Source organism: Thamnophis sirtalis, unplaced genomic scaffold (assembly GCF_051295495.1).
Source record: "Thamnophis sirtalis isolate CommonGarterSnake01/CBP01778 unplaced genomic scaffold, rThaSir2_p1.2 scaffold_12, whole genome shotgun sequence".
Lineage (NCBI taxonomy): Eukaryota > Metazoa > Chordata > Lepidosauria > Squamata > Natricidae > Thamnophis > Thamnophis sirtalis.
Genome location: NW_028261392.1, coordinates 66,741,108 through 66,767,585, shown reverse-complemented (window position 1 = coordinate 66,767,585; position 26,478 = coordinate 66,741,108). Strand labels below are relative to the sequence as shown.

At 37.1% G+C, this 26,478-nt stretch overlaps 1 protein-coding gene across 1 annotated transcript in view; it reads right to left on the bottom strand.

Moving 5' to 3' along the window:
• Positions 1 to 3,444: 3,444 nt before the first annotated feature.
• The window catches only part of CDC73 (cell division cycle 73), an 88,038-nt gene continuing 65,004 nt past the window's right edge, over positions 3,445 to 26,478 (bottom strand). Inside the window, exons 11-17 of the mRNA XM_087726226.1 lie at positions 22,709 to 22,766; positions 18,707 to 18,742; positions 18,427 to 18,514; positions 12,183 to 12,344; positions 9,917 to 10,017; positions 6,105 to 6,246; positions 3,445 to 4,342 (exon numbers count right to left, since the gene is read on the bottom strand). Of these exons, the coding sequence (XP_087582352.1) occupies positions 4,306 to 4,342; positions 6,105 to 6,246; positions 9,917 to 10,017; positions 12,183 to 12,344; positions 18,427 to 18,514; positions 18,707 to 18,742; positions 22,709 to 22,766 (624 nt within the window). The 3' untranslated portion in view covers positions 3,445 to 4,305. The remainder of the gene's footprint in view (positions 4,343 to 6,104; positions 6,247 to 9,916; positions 10,018 to 12,182; positions 12,345 to 18,426; positions 18,515 to 18,706; positions 18,743 to 22,708; positions 22,767 to 26,478) is intronic.

The following is a 26,478-nucleotide window of genomic DNA, read 5'->3' as shown; positions in this document are numbered from 1 at the left end:
GAAGATGCTTCCCATTATAGTTATCGCTGGGCAAGAGTTAAAAAAAGAATTCTAGAAATGTTTTGTGTGTTTCCCCCCCTTTGTCGAATTTTTACAGAACAGTGATCCCTACAGAGATTTCTGTGAGAATCAGTTGCATCACACCACTTACAATTTAGAAGTGTAACAAAACCAGGTGTGTAAAATTGAACATTTAAGATTGGAAATTTGTCCTGATCTCAACTACTGATAGGTGTATTATCAATCTATAAGCTGAAATTTAAATAAAAACGGGCCTTGTTGGATGGGATTTTTATGTCATTGATAAGTCATATTAGAATTTGGAATATTTTTAAATTGGAGAGGACAAGTGGGAACTTTATGGGTTCATATGAAGGAAAGGCTTGAATGTGGATTTTGTATGTTTCTTCTTTTGGAACCAGAACCAGAAAAGATTGAAAGACTAAAAGAACTTCAGATAACTCAGCCAAATGAGTCCGACTGGGAACTCCTGTCCAGGGCACAAAATGAAAACTCTTCTATGGAAATATGAAGGGTCTCAAAGCTCTGGGATTGGCCTGGGGGTGGCTGAGAGAGTAAGAGAGACGATTCTATCTCCGTACCACTTGTGTACTTCCTTCGTAGTTCTATTTAATTCCTGTTAATTTTAATGTTTCCAATTGTTTATATTAGTCTCTTTATTGTATTGTAAGATGCCAATCAAGCACAGTAATCCCACGGTCATTGAACCGAGTTTTGGTGCTTTTGGCAGTGTGGGCAGCTGGAAAATGAAATCAGCATCCCCATAATGCTCATCTGCGGAAGGAAGCATGAAGTGCTCCAAAATCTCCTGGTAGATGGCTGCGTTGACCCTGGTCTTAATGAAACACAGAGGTCCTGTTGCTCCTTGGTCCAAAGTCTTCTTTTCTGATGAGAGAAACTTTTGCCAAAAGCACCAAAACCTGGTTCAGTGACTGTGGGATTACTGTGCTTGATTGGCCAGCAAACTCACCTGACCTGAACCCCATAGAGAATCTATGGGGCATTGCCAAGAGACAGATGAGAGACATGAGACCGAACAATGCAGAAGAGCTGAAGGCCGCTGTTGAAGCATCCTGGTCTTCCGTAATACCTCAGCAGTGTCACAAGGTGATCGCTTTCGTACCACACCGCATTGAGGCAGTAATTGCTGCAAAAGGGGCCCAAACCAAGAACTGAATACATATGCATGCTTTTACTTTTCAGAAGTCCGATATTGTTCTTTGTACAATCCGTGTTGTATTGATTGCATGTAATATTCTCATTTTCTGAAATGGTGGATTTGGGGTTTTATTAGCTGTACGCCATAATCATCACAATTATGACACATCACGGCTTGAACTATCCTGCTTTGCATGTAATGAGTCTTATCTCATATATTAGTTTCACCTTTTAAATTGCTTTACTGAAATAAATGAACTTTTGCACGATATTCTAATTTTTCGAGTTTCACTTGTAAGTGCTATTGCTATTTGTGTGAAGAACCTCTCCCACCTTATTTTACTTTTTAATGATTTTTTAATAATGAAGAACAATTTCCAACAAATGTAGAACTACGTTAACACATTTAACCTATGATAACCTACCTGCATGAATAACTGGCTTACTGCATCAAAGGATTGGTATTGATTGCAACTGCACAACATTATTTCATATCACATGGGCCACTACACACACACACACACACACACACACACATTTCAGTGCGTGGCAAAGGCTATCACTCATTCTCAAAGAGAGAGAGAGAAATTAAAGGAAGAATGTATAATAGCCTGATCTGAATCAGCTATTTGTTTTATACTAACTGAAATAATAGGAAAATAGGGGCTATGAACAAATTCAATTGTAAGCAGGCTTCTCCCATCATAATTTATGTCAAGAGAAAAAGTCCCCTCTTGTGCACGCGCAGACATTTATTTGCTATGGGAGGGTACGTATGGTCCTACCGGATTAAATTAAGGGTTCATCCATTGTGGCATTCAGATTCTAACTAGGAGCCATCAGGTATCTCTTTAAGAAATTCATACAGCATAAAGCTTTCTAGTTCTCAGAGTCAGAACAAGCTTGAATTATGTCTCTCCTTAGCTACAATAGTTAATTGAACTATGCTATCACCTCATCTTCTAATACTGATTCCTGTGTACTTATTACAGCGTGCATTATATGCAACAAGGCTTTGCACCTGAGTAGTTTTGAATAGAGACTTAGGAGTTACACCTGCCACTTCTTTCTCAAAAACAGTGAGATTAAATGACTCATGGGTGTGTACTGTTTACCCTATTCATCCTGCTCACAAGCTACAGAAGTAGAAGTGATTCTTAGATGGATCTGCCTTTCCAATGAAGTAACACACTACTTCACACGGTAAGATCCAACAGCACTCTGAAAAATAACATCTTTAAACTATAGCCTTTTGAATTTCTATCCACAGGAGTGACAGTTTTTCAAATTACAGTTGTATGAAATGTTAAAACCATCACATTATAGTTTTTTCCACATTGTACAACTGTTTTTATTGTACTCCAACATTTAAAGATAAGAGCAATTTTAGTTCTTCATAGTGCTAAAAAAGTGTTGGAAGATTCAGTATTAAATTTGATTTCTGAAGCCCCCTTTTATATTGAAGACATGTTGCATTCCTGTTGTAGTACACCTATCTAGTTTTGTAGTGATTTACTTTCAAAAATACTATTACTGTGGATTCTCATAACAGAAAAACCTTCCTGAAAAGCTGAAAACTTTATTCTTGCCGTAACTACAATAAAATTGAAATCACAGTCTCAGTGTACCAGAAATAAATATGAAAAAAATTCAGAATATCCTAAAAATCATTAGAAGGAAAAAATTTAAAAAGTTCACATTTCATTAGGAAATGTTACATGATAAACCATTGAGAGAATGATCTAAAGCAAAACTAAAGAAGAATATATAGAATATTTTACTTTAGTCAGATGCTCAGCATAAAAACATGGTTCAACCCCCCCCCCCCAACTCCAAATTATTTCACCCCCCCCTCCAAATCCAGGTCAAAGTAAACAATTAGGTTAATTCTGTCTGTGGACTCGTATGCAGCATTCTGCAACTATATTATAAAATACAAACACACAGAAATAACATTTTCTTACTCTCTTGTGCTCCTTCCTTGATCAAGTAAAACATGTTCTTTGGTTACTGATTTTTTTTAATGGAAATGCTGAGCAGTCGTTATTGTAATGGGCGAGAATCTACATTTTCCCTGCAATTGAGATATTACATTGAGCAAGATCCTGCCTTATAACCAGATTTACAACCTGAGAAGGAAAGTTCCTGCTGCATCTTCTTTTTATACCAGTGCTAAATCTGGAAAGAAACATGTTGATAATGATTGGGTGTACAGTAAAATGTGCTCCTTCTATGGAGTCACGTCTGGTTCTCATAGAGTTAAAATAATGTAGTAATACCAATGGTAAAAACCAGTTAACTTCTGGGATTAGAAGAATAGATTTTGCCAATTCTGATTTTTAAAAATCCCAGTTGCCCCAAATAGAATGTGTATACAGCATTTCATATATACTTCAAAATGGGGGTCATAAGACGACACAATTTAAAAAAAATATTTGCATGGAAAATGTTGCACTTCAAATGTACTCATAATGACTCTTTTTACAGTTTTGGTAAATTATCATCATAAGAAAAGTTTTCTTTTTCCCTTTCCCTTTTTTTTCAAAGACAGAAAGAATATACAATATACATATACAGGTTGACAATCTGTTTAAGCTAAAGCAATCTTCCCTTAGCTCAGTTCCTAGAGTTCTTTAGACTAGAAGATAATACCAATAAAAACAAAATGTTTTTCACGAATGAAACAATAAATCAAAGAACCAAGAACTATGCTTAGAAGCGAAGTAGTTTAGAACATCCATCTCTATTTCTATATATACATACACATATAAGTTTGTAACCTTCCATGAAAATCAACCTATATTCTATTGAACAAAAAAGTAATTGTAAAAAGTTTGCTAATTTAACAAAATGGGAAAGAAATGGCTGCTATCAAAATATACAATTTGAATTGCAGGCTAAAAGGCTTATTATGTTATTAAAAAATAGTTTTAAGCAAAATCCCTTGCTTGTTATAGAGAAGAACTCTTGGCTTTCATTGTAACGTGGTGATCCAACAACGTTTTATAAAAGGTTGAATTATGACTTCTTCTTTCTCTCTAATAATCTTCTTCACAAATGCTGACAGGGGATTTTCTTTCCTTTCTGGATCACAAGAGTTTTCAAAATGAAATGGCAGTCTAGAATTCAGAATCTTAAGTGGGATTTATGCTTGACCATATACCTGCAACGTAAAGGAGAGAAAATCCATATTACCAGTCGCTGCTGCCTACATAAGTTTGCAAATTGAAGCATGAATTTTCAAAAGGTAAAAAATGATCTATACAATTCAAAACACAATTCAATTAAAATGATAAAATCAAGAAAGTATGTCCATTTGTGCGAGGAAAGAAGCAATATAATTACATTTAAGTATCATCCATTTTGAAAACCAGTTTTGTATAGTGACTAAGGCATCAGGCTAGAAACCAAGAGTGTCTACCAGTCCCTTTCTCTCAGCCCTAAGAAAACAAGCAAACAGCTTCTGAAAAACCTTGCAAAGAAAATTATAGGGACTCATCCAAGCTGAGAATCGGACACAATTGAAAAGAAGAAAAAAAAAATCTTCATGCTTCCTAGCATATTGTTTAGAAATGCTTTGTTGAACTTTCTACAACAGAAGACTTTTATTTCCCAACAAATTTATTTTTAATTTCCATTTAACTTCATAACTTCTATTGTTTTTATTGGTGGTCTACTTATTTAATAATATCTGTACAGTACTTCAACCAATAATCTCAAAGTGGTTAATAAACTAGAGACTGACTACAACTACCTGGCACAAAAACAATGTACCCATTTGTCACTTAAATGAAATTGCACCTGGGTCTCTAGGAAGGGAAATCTAGTATTCAACTTACAATCACCTTTGTGAGACCAATCTTAATGGCTAAACAAATTCATCAAAGAGATATAGATAGACTGGGATTCTCTGGATTAAAATTATTTTTGGGAAAGGACGGGGAACTAGTATTATGTTTTCCAAAACTAGTCAAACTAGTGTACATTTGTTTTTATCATGACATTTTTTTATATTAAGGGGGAAAACATAGGAGAGTTTTGTATATAGAGTATGATGGAGTGGAGATCCACTATTTTTAAAAATGGAAACTCAATATAATGCACTTGTAAGTAACCTGATAAAGCAGGCAGCATTCTAGAGCAGTCCTTATGCTATACTAACTTATTAATGAAATGTATACACATAGTGAATTAATTCATAATATGTATTGCAAATGACATTAAAAAAGGACTAAGGGAGAAAATCAATTTTAAAGTAGACTGTTAGAAGTTACAAAATATTCAAAAATATTGAAATTTATTTCTTTATTACGTAACTCATCTCGCTCTGCAAAATAACTCTGGGAGGTTAATATATTATATAAAATATATAATAATTTATATAATTTAAATTTATACAGGATTAAAAAATCCAATGTGTCATTTTTATTTTATATATGTATAAAGTCACCTGACACCATAATGAATCTGGGTTGCAATAAAACACAGTTTATAAAGACTTTTCTTATCTGAATAGTGATTCCTGATCTTTAGATAACAATACAGTTGTATTAAGGGACGCAGTAGCTCAGTGGCTAAGATGCTGAGCTTGTCGATCAGAAGGTTGGTAGTTCAGTGTTTTGAATCCCTAGCGCCGTGTAACGGAGTGAGCTCCCGTTACTTGTCCCAGCTTCTGCCAACCTAGCAGTCCAAAAACACGTAAAAAATACCAGTAGAAAAATAGGAAACACCCTTGGTGGGAAGGTAACAGTGTTCTGTGCACCGTTTAGTCATGCTGGCCACATGACCACGGGGACGTCTTCAGACAGTGCTGGTTCTTCGGGTTAGAAACAGAAATGAGCAATGCCCCTAGAGCCGGAAACGACTAGCGCGCATGCGCGAGGGAACCGTACAGTTGTATCTTTCCCTTTCAAATGGATCTTTACCTGTCCAATGTTTCCCAGAAACGCAGGAAGACTGGTCTGTCCAAGTGCCGTTTATGATAACTGAGTTCTAAAAGTGTCACATCCCATTTCTGGACGTTTGGATCTAGGCGAACCTCATCATACTTAAGATGAAAGGCTTTAACTGTATGAGAGAGAAGGCAGAAAAATGAACCAATAATTTCCCAAACCCAAATATATTTTTAAGAATTACGACAGAGTAAATAGGACACCGTGCTGGTATCACTTGAGAATGCAACCAGACTTGAATAGAAGTTCCATTTATGTAACATGGACATTTCTGGCTATCTCAATGTCTGTGACTTCCATTTCACTTGAATCCTGATAGTTCATTGTAGCCCACAGAGGAATACTTTACACATGGTTCCAAAGGCCAGCTTGATGTAAAGGGTGACACAGAGGAATAAGATATTCAAAGCTTAAGCTTACCTACTTAATGGTTAAGCTATTAATTTCTGAGAAGATAAAATTTGTCTCCAACAGATTAAAAATAAAACAAAAGGCCCCTACTCTTTGTGAAATAGTCCCAACTCCAATTCCTACATCTGGGTTTTTAGAATTGTCTGTTTGCTTCTTACGGGATTATTCTTTGTGGCTTATTTTTATTTCATCTTTTCATAAAGCAGAATTCCTTTGTTTTTTGGGTTGTCTTTTATCATGACATTTGTTACAGGCAGTTGAGATTTTTACCTGGAAGTAGAAGTTACATGCTCACCTGCTCAACTGTGGACAACATTTTAGTCAATCAAATTCTAAACATTTTTATTAACTGAATTATTAATTGATGAATCAAACATAATCAGAGGTTGTTTGCCTCTGCTGCTTTAGATGAACATCTTAACTACCAAGGGAAACATAGGAATTGATCATGTAATTTCTTCATCTTCATTGATGATCAATTACATGATCAATTCCTATGTTTCCCTTGGTAATTAAGATGTTCATCTAAGAGCAGGAGGAGCAAGGTCCACTCTTAACTATGCAAATTTACTGTATTTTTTCGGAGTATAAGATGCACCAAGATTTTAAAGAAGCAAATTTAAAAAAGTTTTTGCACTCTGAAGACCTCCCCCAAAAGGGCCATGAATAGTCTTTAGGAGGCTTGTAGAATGCTTCGGGGAGGGGGGGGGGAGCAAAAAACGGCATATTTTTTTGTCAAAAAAGGGCATGCATAGCCTTTAGGAGGCTTATAGAGTGTTCCTGGTGGTGGTAGTGGGGAATTGAGCAAAAAAAATGGCCCATTTTTTGCTCATTTCTGCCCTCCCCAGCCCCCAGGAGCACTCTGAAAGCCTCCTAAAGGCTATGCACAGTCATTTTAGTGAAGGGGGGGGGTGTTGGGAGGCAAAAAATGCTGTATTCAGTGTATAAGACGCACCCAAATTTTCAGCCTCTTTTTTGAGGGAAAAAGGTGCGTCTTATACTCCAAAAATACGGTATTAACTGACTTTGAGTTAGTTACTTTCTCTCAGCCCAACTTGCTTCATAGGATTGTTTTAATAAAATTTTGGGATACATGCTACGAATGCAACCTTGAGCATCTAAGAAATTTTAAAAAAAACTAACACTAATATACATCAACAGTATAAAGACTCCTAATTTGCATGGCTATATTTCACATTCTCATATAACCAATTGAGAACTATTGGTACAGAAAACAGCAACGTCAATCAAGAAACATTTGAATAATATGGTTATAATCCAAAGGTGGAGGAAGAAATAGTCAAAGATTGCCAGGCTCTTCCTTCCCGTAATGGGAGTGTTCTGAGTAGAATGGTGCTTACAGAGCTCCCACAACTGACATTTGTGAGATGGATCCAACCCAAATGGGAAAATGTATTAAATGGCAAAACGCACTACAGTATATTACTTGTGAATTCAAACCATCAAGACGAAGTATTTCATTATATATACTGTACATATACTGTGTACACACACACACACACACACACACACACACACACCACCTGGGAGCATTATATCTGGTAGCAGATATAGGAAAAGTGGTTTTTTTTCCATTCAAAATTTAAATTAAATATATCAACTTTATGTATTAAGAATATTCTAAGTGATTTTGTTAAAAGTCTAATCTCATATTCTAGACACCAGTTTTCCTTTAAAAAGGAAGTACATTAAATATACTTACAGTATATTACCTATATCTAAATGGCGAATGTATGCACTTAACAAATAAATCTACGAATATCAAAAAGATATTCTCAGTACGGAACGTTTTGTGAATAAGAATCCATCCACAAAAGTGATCTTCAAGTTCAATGGACTTGCATTAACATGTGATTGTGACTAGACCTTTAAAATGGCATTCAAATAAAACATTTATGTTGGTTAAAATGCCAAAATATAAAAGTTTCCATTCCAAATGTTAACTTCCTCACAAACATCTGTGGACTAATGGGATAAAATAAATTATTTTTATAGGAGCACACAGTGCAGAGTCCACAAATGGAGGGATTAAAGATCAAAAGCTGCAGACCTCTGGCCTAGGAGAGGATTTTGGCTACCATAAATGCTGATGTGAGATACTGCAGATGAGATCTACTGAAAGAGTTGTACCATGCATTTAGACTTCTTGCATCTCATTGTAATCCTTGCAAAGTTAAAAGTCTATAAAAGCAGATTTTCATAGTTAAGAATTTAATGCTCATGTTTAAATCGTATTTCCTGGGATGAGTAGAAGATTGTATAGAACTAAGAAAGTTTGTTGGGATTCAGAATGCCCTTTGATATTGTAATTCAGTTTCAAATGACTCCGAGAAATAAAGGAGAAGGCAGGTAACAAGGTAGAGACTTGCATTTTGTGAAGAAATATGAAAAGGGTATATTATAATTAATAACAATGTCAACTGTTGGGTTAAAAAAATGAAAACCTGAAGCTTCAAGGTTAGATTTGATGATTGTCTTATGACTGATGTAGAGTTGGGGTTCTTCATGATTGCTCATGAATCCTTTCTACCTATTGTATAATTCTTTGGCCATCTACAGTTGAGGGTCTTCCATGTTTGATTCTTTTAGGGTATTTCAATAAAGAAATTTTGTTTGAGATCTCCACTGCTTTGGTTCCTCTTTCAGGGGATTGCTTTTTTTAAATGATTTCCTCTTCTTTTTCTTATTTTTTAAAGATGTCAGTCTACAATAAATCTTGTAATTTGATATAGGTAAACATGCTTTAAAACCCTTCATATTAGAAAGAAGCAGTTTATCTTTATTAACATTTGATTTCATTTTTGAAGGTCAAGAGCTACACATTTCTAGCAGCAAACCTACGAACTGGTTTGGAGATAATATTTACATTATTATCATTTCAACCTTCTGTGTTCCTGTTTCCAAGAATGATTTCTTGCGTTATGATAAGCAGTGGGAAAACCCCACAGAGGTTACTTACATCTTGGTTCTTTTTCCAGTTCTTAGCCTGACTTCTCAATTCTCAATCTGACTGGTTCTATTGCATTCAATAGCTAGGTTAAAATTCAAGGTCAGTCATAGATGCTTCCCAGATGGCTCTGGGCCAGTCTCTCTGAGCCCAATTTACCTCACAATGTTTTTAAAGGAGGGTCATGTACACTTCCTTGCACTCATAGAAGTAAGGTACAATATAAACACAATAAATAAATTAATAGAAGCTGGACTGCAAGCTGGGTTTGCTAACTAACTGAATATTTAATGAGACCACATCAGCTTTGACAGTAGCACCAGACTTTAACATCAAGACATAATAAAATAAAGATAATTTATGAATGAATACACTGCATAAAATTACATCTAAGTAAAAACCTTACTTTTTGCAAAAATATCCACAGGTGATCCGTCAGGTAGTAACCATGGCCAGCCCTTGAATTGCCAGGCGGGACCCTGGACAAACACAGCCACAACCCGATCCCTAAAATACAGATATAAAGAGAGAGAGAGAGTGAAGCACTCAGGTTTCAGTCACAAAAAACTTCAGTAATGGATTAAGAGAAAGAACAAAACTATTACCCTAGAAACATTAAAAAAATTTTTGTTACTGTTTCAAACAAAAATGTTTTGTTCATAATTAAGTGTACTTATTCAAAGGTATCCTCGTTTTTTGTTACATTTGAGAATATTAAAGATTAAACTACTGGCTCAATACCTTCTTTGAAACCAGAAAACAAACAAAAAACCTCCCACAGATAAATTTATAATCTTAATTCAGATGATAAATAAATTGTTTTCTTTTTTTTGTGAATCACTTTGAAATATTTTTCCTTGATGGCTAGAATAAAAATATTATAGGTAAATCATTACGAAAAGAAAGTATTGAGTAGTGAAATGATGAGCAGAAAACTACTTTTTTGGAGCTACTGGAAAAACGCAATGCAATGTATTCTGTAATTTGGGGAAAGAGAACTCAACTTTCCTTTTGCCAGTTAGCTGAGAATTGCAGTTCAGGGACAGGTTCTACTAACTCAAAGAAAGCCAAAAAATGCCATATTACTTGTAAATATTTTTCCCCATATATTTAAGCTAGATTCCTATAAAGCTCAGAGTTTAACTCTGCAATTCTTTACCATGCTTTTAACTTAGCCATGTTCCAGTTGATGTTCACCAAGGTTCCAAGTATAAGAAATCAGTATTATAGGAAGTTCTTCACTTACAACCATAATTAGGAATGGAAACTAAGTGGTGTAAGTGAATGGTGCCCAATTTTATGACTCTTTTTTATCATTAAGTGAATCATACAGTGAATAAGCATATTTGGCTTCCCTCATTGACTTTGTCAGAAGCCCACTGGGAAGGTCACAAATGGTGATCACATGATTCTGGGTCACTGGGTCATAAATCTCTGCTGAAGATGTTACCTAACCTGATAATGAAACATCTGGAAACCAATCCACAAGCCTGGAGTCTTGTGGCCTGCCAGCTGCCAGCGGAGCTGGCGGCAGACTCGGATGATGAGAAGGTTGGGGAAGAACTTGGCTCAGTTCTGGAGCCTCTGGAAGGCTCTGGTGGATGCTCAGCATCTGGAGACAGAGATAGAGCCAGGGCCATCCGGTATTTCCCAGCCCCCAGAGAGGCTGCTGCCTTTGGAGTCAGGAATGAGTGAGGGGGAGGAACAGCTGGGGCCTGTTCCAGAGACGCAGAGCAAACAGGAAAGGTGAACAACAGAGGACAAGGAGTCAACTCAGGAAACAAAAGAAACGTGGATGCTGGATGGCCCCTCCCTGCCTCGGGAATAAATAGAAGGAAGGGGAGTGGGTCTTAGCAGACAATAGCAATAGCACTTAGACTTAGATACCACTTCACAGTGTTTTTACAGCCCTCTCTAAGCAGTTTTGCAAGGTCAGCATATTTCCCCCAGCAATCTGAGTCCTCATTTTACCCACCCCGGAAGGATGGAAGGCTGAGCCAACCTTGAGCCAAGGGGAATCGAACTGCCGAACTGCAGTTAGCAGTCAGCTGAAGTAGCCTGCTGTGCTGCACTATAACCACTGGGCCATCTTGGCTCAGACAACCGTTGGCTTTTCTGGAGATGTTGCTCATTGTGTTTCGTGGGACGAAGACGGCCTTGCCAGGACCGAGGTCTGTTCATTGGAACTGACTTAACTTGCATCCCAGCCTTGGAATTATCGTGACAAGCTGATAAGACCAATGGCTTCAGGGCTTTTGCCTGGACTTTAAGGCCTTTAATTCAAAAGCGGCTTTTCCCTGTGTGGAGTCTGATTCTTGTTTCTGCGAAGGCCGGGACACAACACGGAGAACGAGCATTCACCATCATCCTACACTCGAGCCACAGATATTCACCACTATTGCTTGTGTCGTAAACACATGCTCTTTGCCAAATGCCCGAATTTTGGTCACGTGACCACAGGGATGCTGTGATGGTCATTTATGTGAGGACTGAATTCAAATGACCTTTCAGCACCATTGTAACTGTGAACAAATTATGCCTGTAAGGAGGTAGCAGATGGCTCTGTATCAAAAGTAAAACAATGACTAAGAATACATTACTTGCAACTGTGTTGATTTTAGATTTGGTTGCGGAAGACAACACCAATTGCAACAAAACGCTCTCTCTCTTACCAGTCTTGAGGCATGAGTTTAAGGGGCTGATCAACTACACGATACGGCACCGTGACACTGACTGTGGTTCCACCAGGCTGCATTTGGTCTTTCCTTCTTTGTATTAAAGTCTCGTTCTCTCGCTGACAGCCTTGCTTTTTCTTTTCATCGGATGGCACAAACCTTAAAAATAGAGATGGTGAAAGAATTAATACTGTAGACTGGCACTGACTTTATATAGTCAAAGTAAAAACAGAGAGTAGTTCAGGAGGCGGATTGTACTGATCTATAAAACGATTTTGATTTCTGATTTTTTTAATAAAAAAAAATATCCCTTGATCAGTATTGAAGAAATCAAGTAACATCATTCCAATTATCTATAAGTGGCGATGTTGAGTCTCCTGGAGCATAAACCATTAAGAAGTTAAACAGGTAGGCTTCGACTTACAGCCATCCATTTAGCAACCCTTCAAAGTTGCAACAGCATTAAAAAAAGTGGAATATGGTTTATGGAAATAGAATGAATATGATTCTACTAAGATCATTATTAATATAAATCTTAATTATATGTGTGCTATGAAGAAAAATACAACCTCCTACTGCCAAACATATATTTATATAAGTGCAACAATGCTAATGATTAAACACTACATTTAAACAATGAAACGCATTGCATTTGTTTGCTTTTGACAGTAATAAATAGCTTCTCCTTAGAGACAGTCAATAGTAACATAATCATAACTAAATGCCCTGTTAATTTCCATCAGTTTAACTAAAGAAATTGAATTTATCAGCTAATGCTTGTGGTCTGCTGCGGAAGTTTCCAAACAAATATGAAGTTAAAATAAGAAAACCACACACTCTAGACTGACAAGCATTTTCAATATGAAATAAATAAAATAGGTTTTGATAGACCGGTATAATACAAATAAAATCATGCTACTGAAATAGGAAAACAAAAACCTAAAATGTTGTAAGATCATTTTAACATGTATTTATATTTAGGGAGCAAGCATGCCATCATATGAGAAGAAACCTCTTTTTGAAAGACTTCCTTTTTTCCTAATCACCTTCAAGATATCTTAGTATTTCCATGGCAATGCAACTGAAAGGCTTCTTTGTGCAAATAATGGAAGGGAGAGCAAATGAGAGTTCAGCAAGTGGTTTCATATTTTGTTAGTTTCTCTGTTTTGCACAAACTCTTTTAAATGTTTGTAAAAGATTGCTGGTGAAACTGGAAAAAACAGTAGAAGGAATATTGAACATAAGTAAAGAGTATAAGAAAGGAGTTCATTGGTGAATGGAAGTTAATTACAAAAAGCCCAGCAAGACAAAATTCAAATTGTTTAAAAAGACTCTTCCTTCACCAGCTTACTAATAATTAAGGACTCAAAATTCTATCAGTTTTCAACCTTCTATATTTTATTCCTAATCCTGACAGTAAAACCCCCAGATAGAATTCTTTATAATTCTTGTTCCCTTGTTGGAGCCCTACTGTGAAGATCCAACAATTATCCAATGAAACATTTAATGCTTTCAATGAAAAATTGTTATTTCTTCCTTTAATTATTCTTTGCCAAATACACAGAATAATAGGCACAGGTTATAGGAATGAAATGGAAAATAGCAAGAGAGATTAGGAAGGGATGTCGGATCCACAATAAAATAGAATGTGGACTTAAATAAATGAATGAAAATTACTTGAACAGACGATCAATCATGATTATACTGCACACCAACTTCTCTTCCAACAGAGTAAGATTCCTCAATATCTCAAATCTTTAATAACAAAATATGGTACACTTATAGGATGATAGAGGGACAGTTTAACAGTAAACAATCAATACAGCTTCATGAGATGCAAAAAAAAAGTGTAAAAAAGATTAACAGCAAATTCTGCTTGAACTTTTGAGTTGCTTACTTTCCAACAACCAATATCTGTTATAGATACTGAAAAACATCTAAAAGGCAAAATATGATTGATTACTTTACTGTTTCTAAAGAGATAAAACATCAAACTAATGATGGAGGCAAGGGGCCAGATCCCTCTATATTGAGGCAAAATAATAATGAGAAGGAGTGATTTAGAGTAGAAAAGGGCCAAGGATGAACATTTAACTCTTTTCCACAGCTGCTTTTCCCTAACAATTCATTCTGCCATGTCCCATACTCTGCTGAACTAAAATTCAAACCCATGTTTGTTACCAAGGTATCAGCCAAAAACCCAGATAAAAGAAAAATACATAATAAAGTATACTTAAGCTTCCTGTAGAACTTTCATATCCTACAATTTTAAACCTTATAAAGGTTTTTTAAAAACTGATAAATCAACAATTCTGTTGCTCATCTAAATAAATAAAATAAAGCACAAATAGAAAAAAATGATGTGGTACAGAAAGTAGTAATTATAAAATGACACTGTATAGTACTTCGTTACCATTTATTTTATTCAGATCGCTAGACTACACTATTGGAGAACTATTACTGTTAGGTAAGCTCCCCGTTGGGAGAGCGAGTACATTCAGAGAAGCCTTGTGAGAGTTGTGTTGGAGAACACACAAACCAGCATAAAGAGACACTGCAGTTTAAATAGGCTTTTCCTTTTGTGGAAATAGAGGTATCAGAGTCCATCAAACAAGTCATACACGGATAAGACAGTCAGTCATCAACGTCTTTCAGTTAAGGGATAATCCAAATAACATAGTCCAGTATCCATATAATCAGTCCGGTACACAAAGTTTGCTAGCAGTTGCAAAACTTACAATAGCTCACGGCACTCAGATCAGATCAGCCAGTATCTAACAAAACAGAGAGCTAACAGTCATTCTGGCTCCCTCTTATGGCCGATTGAGGAAAATCAGCAACCAATCACATTTTACGGTATGCTTTAAAGAAACAGGTATAGCATTGTTACATGATTTATTGCCAACCCAACCATTAGAAATATATTCCTAACAATTACATCATTGATGGTGGAAATGTCTGTGCGTCTTATAGAGCGAATATTCCGGATTTGGGGGGGGCGCGAGGTTGGTGTGGTGCCGATCAGCTGTTCTAGGCGACGGGAATTGCCACCGCTGCCCATTCGCGGCAATTGGCAGCGAAAGGGTGGTGGCGAACGGGCTGCGGTGGTAAACAGGCCATGGCGGCGGCAAACGGGCAGAAGAAGCAGATTTTTTCCTTGTTTTTCTCCTCTACAGCTAATGTGCGTCTTATACTCCAGTACGTCTTATAGTCCAAAAATATGGTATATCTATTCTTCTTTTAAAAACCTGGAAAAAATGAGCAATCTCAAGTTTTGAATGAATTGGGGTGGGGGGAAAGAAACAGGACCAGGGAACACCTTCACTATTCTCTCCGATTATATGCGATTCCTGAAACACATATAAGGAATAATTGAGGCGGGATATGTCTGTACTGAAGAAAGTTTTCGTTTGATTATAATTCCTGTTTTTACAAAGTCAGAATTTCCCTTCACCAGCTAATTAGAGCTTCAAGCCATTACAATTCAAGCAAGGTCACCAGTCACTGTTGCAACTGAAAAGGTAAAAGGATAGTTGTCTTATTTTTTCTTTTAATTAATGTGTTGGCATTCATGGTGGGAGATTTATCTATAACGTGGCATTGTAACAATAAATATGGACTGTTACACCACATTGTCAACATTAAATTAATATCTTGCTTGTCCTCCAAAACTCAGTCAATGAACTTGTACGCCTCCCTCAATTTTACATTCACAATTCCATAGGTCAGCCAATACAATTTTTTGGCACATCGTATTGTAATTTAGATCTGAAAATCATAGAGCATCAGCACAGAATATATGGAGCACTTATTTGTGTTGTTGGATTTATCACTAGCTCACTGAGATGATTTAGGGAGAAAGCATTTGCATAATGCTGGTAAAGCAGGTAAGAATGAAGACCTGACTATATTCAGTACTGGAGTGCTACATATTCAATTTTTAGAGTCTCAGGAACGTCCCTCACGTATACCACTTCAATGCTGGCCTTGCATGGTTTATTAATAATGGTTAAATATGCATAGCATGTTCTTTGAAAAATAAGGAGAAATCAGTTCAAATCTAATGGCTCCTGTGCTTAATAAGGGAACTATCTGCTAAACATAGAAAAACATTATGCAGCCAAGAAACAACTGACTGTCCAAGAAGAGGACACCCTAGAGAACAATTGACTTCAAAAATAAATCCTTATTTCTGTTCAATTCTGAGTGCATTTCTTCATTTGTTTTGTTGAGATGCAATTTTCATTTACAATAAAACAGTTGTTATAAAATGGCATCTACTTCATTTGCATTTATGTATTGATTTAGCAGCTGTCTCTCATGAGTGGCTGTGGGTGGATTACAATAAAATAAAGTGAGAAAGTGGCAAAAAAGTGACAAGCAACAGGGAGAAAGCAGGACTATTTAACTCATTTTTTTGCATCTGTCTTTACACAAAGGGATAAAACAGTCCAACCTATCAAAAACAGCACCACAAAAATCAGATTAGGAACACAAACTGAAATAGGGAAGAAAATGGTAAGTGAGCACCTGTCTACCCTAGACGAGTTCAAATCACCAGGACCGGATGGATTACAACCCAGGGTTCTGAAGAAACTGGCAGACGAGATCTCAGAACCACTGAACTATATCTTTCAGAGATCCCGGAGCACCGGGGAACTACCAGAGGACTGGAAAAGAGCTGATGTGGTTCCCATCTTCAAAAAAGGAAGAAATATAGATCCAGGAAACTATAGACCTATCAGCCTGACCTCAATACCAGGAAAGATTCTGGAAAAGATAATCAAGCAACGAATTAGCCAACACCTAGAAGTAAACAAAGTAATAGCCAAAGGCCAACATGGGTTTGTCAAAAACAGATCATGCCAGACTAATCTTATTGCGTTCTTTGACAAAGTGACAAAATCAGTGGACCAGAGGAATGCCATCGATATAGTTTACTTGGACTTCAGTAAGGCATTTGATGAGGTAGACCATATCCTACTACTAGATAAAGTAGAAGAATGTGGGTTAGACAGCATCACCACCAGGTGGATTCATAACTGGCTGACCAACTGCACTCAACATGGAGGGAAGCATGCAGTGGAGTACCCCAAGGCTCTGTTTTAGGCCCAGTACTCTTCAACATTTTCAACAATGATTTGGATGAGGGGATAAATGGGGAACTTATCAAATCTGCAGATGACACCAAGCTGGCAGGAATAGCCAACACTCCAGAAGACAGGCTTAAGATACAGAAGGATCTTGACAAACTTGAACATTGGGCACTATCTAATAAAATGAAATTCAATGGTGAAAAGAGTAAGCTTCTACATTTAGGCAAGAAAAATGAAATGCACAGGTATAGTATAGGTGGTACCTTACTCAATAGTAGTAACTGTGAAAGGGATCTTGGAGTCCTAGTGGACAACCATTTAAATATGAGCCAGCCATGTGCATCAGCTGCCAAAAAAGCCAACACAATTCTAAGCTACATTCAGTTTTGGTCACCATGATGTAGAAAAGATGTGGAGACTCTAGAAAGAGTGCAGAGAAGAACAACCAAGAGGATTAGGGGACTGGAGACTAAAACATATGAAGAACGGTTGCAGGAACTGGGTCTGTCTCGTTTAATGAAAAGAAGGACTAGGGGAGGCATAGCAGTGTTCCAATATCTCAGGGGCTGCCACAAAGAAGAGCTTCATAAATATGAAGAAAGGCAAAGGATGAATTCTATCATATTCCTGGGGCCACAGGCTTGGATTGGATTTCCAGGCCTTGCAAAAGGCCAGCTGAGTGGAGGCTGACTTAATCTCAAATGGAATGATGTTTTATAAGGCGGGCACCACAGCAGAAAAGGTCCTCCTGCAGGGCCTCGCCAGCTGAAGTTCCTTAGCTGATGGTTAAAAATAAGGAGAAACAATCCTGTAAGTAGCCCAAGTGCCAAGCCATGGAAACTTTGATCAGCACCTTGATTTCTACTGAGAAGCATACTGGAAGCCAATGAAGAGGATGGCACAGTGGTATTGCATATGCTGAAAAACGGATATCTCTGCAACCTTATGTACAATATGTTGCAATAATCTAAACTAGAGATTACAAGGAAGGGCCTGAGTGGACCCCGAGCAAAGCCTCTAATCTAGGAATGTTGCAAGTGACGCACAACCCAAAACTCCACAAAGGCCATACTAGTTAAGGCTGCCAACATGCTTCATTTATCCTTGAAAAGAGACTTTACCCTGTGTATTTTTTAGTTACTTACTTGAGATCCTGCAAAAGGTCTTTTGCGTTAAGCATAGTAATTAATGAAGTGGTAGCTGCTGGAATAATGATAATTGGTGTTCGAGATCCTATAGAAAGATACATATTTTTAAAGCAAATAAAAGGCAATTTTCATCATCATCACAAACTTTTCAAGCTCTGGCTGAACATTTATACTAAAATACGAATTTAAATGCTTATTAATAAATTTATGACAAATCCATAATGGAAGATGTCAATTTGGTAAGATGAAAACAGCTGTAAAATTGAAAACAACTCACCTTTTTTTTGATTTGGAGGAGGTCTTGCTTGAGAAACTACAGGGGGGGGGGGAAAAGCACAGAATAGATGCATTAAGTTTTGAATTAATGAAATTTCCCTCTTTGTTAATGCTCTCTGCACTTTCAAAGCATATAATTCCAGTGCTTAATATTTCAGAGACAAAAAGGAGCATGGGTATTAAATGCCTTGGATCCCTGAAGGCTTCGGTGTGGAAGAGTTGCAAGTAAAAAACATATTACTAACAAAAATAACAATATTGTGTTGTTAGATTAACTAAATTACCTGAAAAATTAGCAATCACCCTTTAAATCTATTTTGTATATAAGAATATAAGAATATCCTTTCTTTTCAACTACCAAATGCAAGGGACCTTTGCTTCAGTCAGGACTCAACTATCAGTTTTGATTCTTGCATCTCATTTGGCTAAATTACTAACAATGGATGAATATGATAAAAGGGATCTTAAGATGGGGTTTCAGAACTATAAGAACAGTACAGGTAGTCCTTAACTTACAACCATTCAAAAATACACTGGCACCAGAAAAAAGTAACTTACGACCAGTACTTAACCTTATGACAACTGCAGCATCTCCACAATCATGGGATCAAAATTTGGATCAGTGTCAATGGGCATGCATTTATTATTGTTCAAGCATCCTGATTGTCATGTGATCACCATTTGTGATCACCTTTCCAAGTGGCTTCTTTGGCAAGCAAAGTCAATGGAGCAAGCCAGGTTCACTTAATGACGTGATTCGCTAAACAACCATGGCAAAAAAAGGTAGCAAAATCAGGCACAACTCACTTTACAAATGCCCTTGCTTAGCAATGGAAATTCTGGTCCTAATTGTGATGTAATTCAAGGATTACCTGTGTCTTCTTTTGTTTCAAAATGTTCAAGCTAATGACCAAAAAGCAATGTGTGTTAAGTGAACATTTGAATAGTCCTTGCTGAGTAAGCAGAGGCTGCTTCAGATACATTAGGAAAGATACAATTCAATCAGTTTTAAAAGAGTAAATTAAGGGAACAAATTAGGCAAACAAAGAGGAGTTTAGCAGCAAAATTTAGTCCTATGATAACCAATAGGGAATAAGAATAAGAAAGAATAATAAAAAAAAACTTTTTACTAGTTGTGTCTTAAGAAACAGATGTGAAGACTGACTGAACTCTGCAGACAAAACTTACTAGAAAACTGTAAAAAAAGGATCGAAAGGACAAAACTGAAGCTTGAGATTGACAGAAACATCACCAAGATGCCTTTTTACTTTGAACAAATTTAGCACCAAGGACAAATAAACTGTAATCAAAAATAGTGAAGAAATTTGTTGATTGTCTGGCTGAGCTTTGATGGGCTCGGTGATTGGAAGGGGGCAAATGCACCCTCAGTTTTCTAACTGTATCTCATTGTTTCATTAGATCAGTGTTTCTCAACCTTGGGAACTTGAAGATGTCCGGACTTCAACTCCCAGAATTCTAGGAATTGAAGTCCGGACATCTTCAAGTTCCCAAGGTTGAGAAACACTGCATTAGATAACTTTAGTAGTAGTAGTAGTAGTAGTAGTAGTAGTAGTAGTAGTAGTAGTAGTAGTAGTAGTAGTAGTAGTAGTAGTATACAAGTTGATACATATTAATTTAAGCAAAAACATTGGAGAAATTAAAGCATGGAGTTCTGATTAGCAAGCTAGCAAAGTATGGGTCTGACAAAATGGCAATTAAATGAATGCACGGATTAATCAACAGTTTGACATCTAGCAGGAGTGAAGTATCAAAAAAGATGCCACAGATTTCAGCCCTGGCCCCTCTATTATTGCAGTGGTAGGACAAAGTTAATTAAATTTATGGTTGACCCAAACTGATGATAGGTGACTCTAGAAAATAAAAAATAATATAAAAATGAATGTAATAAGCTTGAAAAATAGACTAGAAGTATTGGGATTGTGTGCTGGCCTTTCCAATACAATGTAATAATTTTACATCCAAGGTTTGTGGATCAGATCATACTGACTTCAAATACTTTGTGGCCTACCAGACTGTGTTAAAATTCATATTTAAAAATGATAGGGAATAAATAGATGAAAATACTAAGTAAATGTAAGCATCTTTTTCCCCTAGAGAACCCCTGAGGGAAAGCTCCAGGTGCCTTCTGGCGTTTTATTTCTTTGTGTCCCACATTATGGAAGGTGGATCTTGATATGGGCTTGCTTTTGTCCTGATGAAGCCTTCTGCAGAGCTGTCCGTTAATATGTGTGAAATCGCATTTGGCAGTGTGACCTCATGTGCGGCAGTTATCCAAAAATTATCCAGATGCATTTCAGTTCTTGCTATTTCCACTCTCTTCATATCATTGCTTGTCAGTTCCAAGCACATTCTTATTCTCAACAGCCCTGGTGAGATAACTATGACAGGCAGGATGACCTTTCTAAGCACTGGCACAAAACTGCAGAGATAACAAAACCAGTAAAAAACCCCAACATTATTATGCTACTTCAAATACATCAATATTCCGCTCTGAAATCAGCTTTAGAAGAAAGTTTAGCAACACATTCTAAATACTTTAGAATGGAAGCATAAATATTTTTTAGTGATGGCTATTTAACCAGCAGTTTTTTTTTCTTTATTACTGGAAAAAATCCTGCAAGTACTTTTATTTATGAAAGTTGAAGAGAGAGTGTTTTGCTTTTTGTTTTTAATTGGGGCTGTGCCATTGAGACATTATAGAACTCATATAGAACTCTATTTTATTTTGTTTTTTAGCCTTTATATTAGATTACTTTTTAATAATCAATTAAAGGCATATTCTACACAAATGATGATAAACCTGAAGCCAGATAGTCATTATTCAGCCTTTGAAGTACTTATACGATATTCATTATTAAAGTATATAATGTATTACATACATCAAGCACTATCTTCTGAAATGCACCACAAGAAATGAAATACAGTGGGATCATATAAATATTACTAGTATTGAGAGGTGATTAAGCTTTTTCCAGAATATGATCACATTATACTTTTTGCTAGGTTAACACACCACTTCTTAAAATCCCGGATACTGCAGGCTAACAAACAATAATATGATATGGTAGAGAACCCTACCGTGTTTCCCGAAAATAAGACTGGGTCTTATTTTCTTTTGACCCCTGAAAAAAATGGCTAGGTCCTTTTTTGGGGGGGGGGGAGGAACCGCCCCCTTGTGCCTCCTTGCCTGACAATGTTACCAAGAGCTTGGTCAATCTCCAAGAAGTGTGGCAATTGTGGCTGCAAAAGCGGCAGGAGCCCCCATGTGCCTCCGCAAAGCAGCTGGTCCGCTGTGGACTCCTGCAGCTGGCTCCAAGAAGCACGGGCCTTTTGTAGCTCCAATCTGCAGGCGCCCTCCCTCTCTTGGATCCTGCCCTTCATCTACTGTCACCCAACACAGCTGTGGGTGGGGGAGGATGGGTGGTTGGGAGCCGCTTATCGCTCCTCTCTTGCTCTTTGCCAAACCTTGCCTGTCTTCTCCCTGACCCCAAAAACCTTGTGTTGTGGCTGCCTTGGGGGAGAGGAGAGACGTGTGTGTGTGAGAAAGAGAGAGAGAGAGTGCTGATCCAACCTTGGAGTTATCCATGGCTGGTGGCTCTCTCTCTCTCCCACTCCCACACACAGACACAGACAGGTCGCTAACCCCCCCTCCCCCCCTCACAAGGCAGCCACATTCGTCCACTAACCTGCTTTTTAGCTCTGGTTCTCCGCTGCATGTGCAAGACTAGAAAAGTAGTCTGTGCGACTATGGTAAAAAAAATATATCAGAAATTCAGACCTTCCAACTTCTCACCCTCCCCCCCCACCCTCAAAAAAAAAAATCTTGCAAAGTTGGAAGGTTTTCTGCCATAGTTTTTTTTTTTCCCCACAGCAAGTCAGAGTGACTTTGAAGATTGGTTTGCATTTCTGACATAGTGGTTTTTTTTAAATAAAGAGTTTATCTTTCACACTAGAAGAGCATAGATGAGCCTATTCCTTTTACCTGGCCTTGCCACAGGCTGCGCTGCTGGGGTCTGGGTCTTTCGCGCTGAAGCTCCCTCCTATGTAGAAAGAGAAGACACATGTATACGTTAACAAAGGTACTTCACAAGAGCATCATATTAAAAATAATTTAAAAAAAGATCCAATATTTTTTCAGCAACCCATTTATTAAATCTAGTTTGAAAGCCAGAAATATATTGCTTTTGATTGGTAGAAAAGTAGGCTAAAGAAATTCAAAAACTGTGAAGATGATTAATGAAATATTGTATGGTACTACTCTTTTTAACTAGAGATGGATAATATCCACATCAGTTTTATGAAATTTATGTATTTGTATCCCTCCTTTATTATCTTTATAAATACCTCAAGGTGGCAAACACATCCAACACAGCTTCCTCCTATTCCCCATAACAACAGCCCTGTGAGGTATGCTGGGCTGAGAGAAAGTGACTAGCTCAAAATTACTCAGCCGGTTTTCATGGCTAAGACCATGAAATAATTTTATTCTCAACTAGTGCTAGAATTTTTTTTTTAAAAAAACCACCACCCTCTTTATTTTTTGTATTAAAATGTTTAAGAACAGGATTGCCCCATGTATTTACTATCACAACTGCTAAGTGTTTTAGGGTATAATCCAGCATTGAAAAGCTTCTGTCTGACAAGCTATAATTAGTTATTCGATGGAAATCCAAGGGAGGAAAGAAGGAACCGGATAGAAAGGTTGGAGATCTGTAAAGGCGGAGGGACAGCAGAGCTGACGGCCATACATACATTTTGGCATAAAGCAAGGACAAAACTTGGGATGATGATATACCGTCCCTAAAAAGCATTTTCAGACTCTTCCCACTTTGCCTCTGTGGTAAATGGGATACATTCCAACACGGAACCTCTGGCTTTAATGTAGGATAATCCATCAAGATGTCTACATCTATTCGATGGTCACAACACTCAAACCCAAGAAAATCCTTGGTTTTGCTCTAAATCTTTCATGTAATTTATTAGAAAATGAAGAAAATTTTTAATATATAGGGGGAGAGTCTAAATTGGTTTCTAAATGTGATAAATAAAATTAGGGGCTATAAAGAAATACATAAGAGATCAGATTTTCTATGAGAATTACTAGGTGATCAATTCCTTTATACTTCTTTGCTGTGTATCTTTAAAATAAACTGTAAGCTTATTAAAATTACTTAAGCTTATTTAGAAAACATGATGTATATTTTAGGCAAATTTGTATTAAGGAACCAGAAAAAATAAATTAAACCATATTAAAAGCATTTGTAACTTTAATGAGGGAAGAGAGAAGAGAGAAGCTAAGTTTGTAACTGATGTAAAGAAGATTGGAAGTCACTTCTTTATACAACTTTATTTTTCTATTTCTTAATTACTTTTTCTTAATTTCCCACCTTACATTTTCCTTTTTTATTGTTCTTTAATCTTACTTGATATTGCTCACGTTTATCTTTTATCTGTGTGAACACTTATAATTCAAATTATATATAAACAAACATTTGCGCGATATACATTTAGCATTTGGTGAGAAAATGCTCTTTCATTAAATTATACAGTAATTATTTTCTTCTTACTTATGTTATGCCAAGTGGTCCAAAGCTTATGGGATCACAGGGCCACTTGAAGAATGCATTTTAGTGCCAAAGTCAATAAACAGAAGAAAGAATACAAATATATATATGGTATATATGGTATAATTCATTGAATTCTTTTCTAAAAAATTCAAGTCACTGATAGAATGGCATCTAATCGATTTTATTTTCTTTCCCCTCCTCCAATTTATCCCCAAAAGCTAAGAGATTGTGGAGGGTGGGGTATTCAGGAAGATCAGGAGCAGGGATGAGGATAAAACCCATTGTTCAAGTTTAAGTGTGTGGTCCACAAGGTCTCTTCCCCATAAAACAGCATTAAAAGCAGGAAAAGAGAAGGTCCTTAGTTATGACAACCTTGAAGGAGATTTACAGAGATAACTAGATTAGCCTGTTAGGTATTGCCATGGTTTAAATTGTATCAAAAGCTATGAAGACAAGCGATGCAAGAAAAGCTAATGTCACATTCCAAGTTTGAAGAAAAGCACCTAATGTTATCTCTCACATTCCCTAAATTTCTTTAAACAGTGATTACAGCATGTTTTATTATTTGCATAGATTATGTAGCAATATAGTTTCAGATAGACTGTTTGAGAAATAGTGTTTGGAAACATGCATGCATGCATATTCCCTAAGTATTATGCTTTAGCAGTTGCCAATGTGCTCCATTTCTTGTCATTTCAACCAGCTGCAAATTTCTTATTTGTGCATGGCAAATACAGACAGGAATTCTGCCTGCCTGCCTGTTTAATTTGTATGCTGCTGTAATCTCCAAGGTATTTATCTTCAAAAAAATTGCAAATACAAATTGGTTATTCCCCAAACACCTTCTGGAAATGTTCCTTTTTAAACAATTTCCAGAATGTCCTCCAATCCTACACCAGTCTAACACAATAAGGGGGATATCCATAAAATAGAGGGCAACACCAAAAACAGAGCAGGAATTATGGCACATGTGCTTATATGTCTATGAAGGTTCTCACCCATTCATAACCAGGTACCGCATTTTGCACAAAGCAATTTCCAAGCAAATATTGCTACATACGGAATGCGTTGCAGCCATCCTCAGTAGTCACAAAGTAATATAAGAGCTAACATTGCCAGCTCCAAGAAGGGTTGCTAGTGATGCACCAATCAATACTGGATAAAGGCTTCCTCACCTACAACCACCATCTATCAGCAGCATGATGTAGAGGAATGGGAAAAGAAATTTGGCAAAAGCCGTTAAAGAAAACAAAAGACAACTCAGTCCTGGCAAAGAGAGAGGGATGAGAAAGAAACTCAAAATAACCTTGATTTTGTTGGGTATAAAAGGAGGCAGAGGAGAAACTGCCATTGTACTCAGTAACAATAAAGTAGCATTACTGTAAGCTTAGCAGAATGTGCTTCTTCTTCTAGCCTATCTTGAAGAACTGATCCTGCTAAGACTCTCTCCAACCTCTCCTAATGGTTTCATGCATATGACTGTAGAAAGAGTGCAGAGAAGAGCAAGAAAGGGGATTAGGGGACCGGAGGCTAAAACATATGAAGAACGGTTGCAGGAACTGGGTACGTCTACTTTAATGCAAAGAAGGACCAGGGGAGACATGATGGGAGTCTTCCAATATCTCAGGGGTTGCCACAAAGAAGAGGGAGTCAAACTATTCTCCAAGGCACCAGAAGGCATCATAGGTGGTACCTTGCTCAATAGTAGTAACTGAGAGGGATCTTGGAGTCCTAGTGGACAACCATTTAAATAGGAGCCAGCCGTGGGCAGCAGCTGCCAAAAAAGCCAACACAGTTCTAGGCTGCATCAACAGAGGGAGAGAATCAAGATCATGTGAAGGGTTAATACCACTTTATAAGGCCTTGGGAAGGCCACACTTGGAATATTTGCATCCAGTTTTGGTCGCCACAATGTAGAAAAGATGTGGAGACTCTAGAAAGAGTGCAGAGAAGAGCAACAAAGAGGATTAGGGGACTGGAGGCTAAAAGATAGGAAGAACGGTTGCAGGAACTGGGTATGTCTAGTTTAGTGAAAAGAAGGACTAGGGGAGACATGATAGCAGTCTTCCAATATCTCAGGGGTTGCCACAAAGAAGAGGGAGTCAAGCTGTTCTCCAAAGCACCTGAAGGCAGGACAAGAAGCAATGGGTGGAAACTAATCAAGGAGAGAAGCAACTTAGAACTG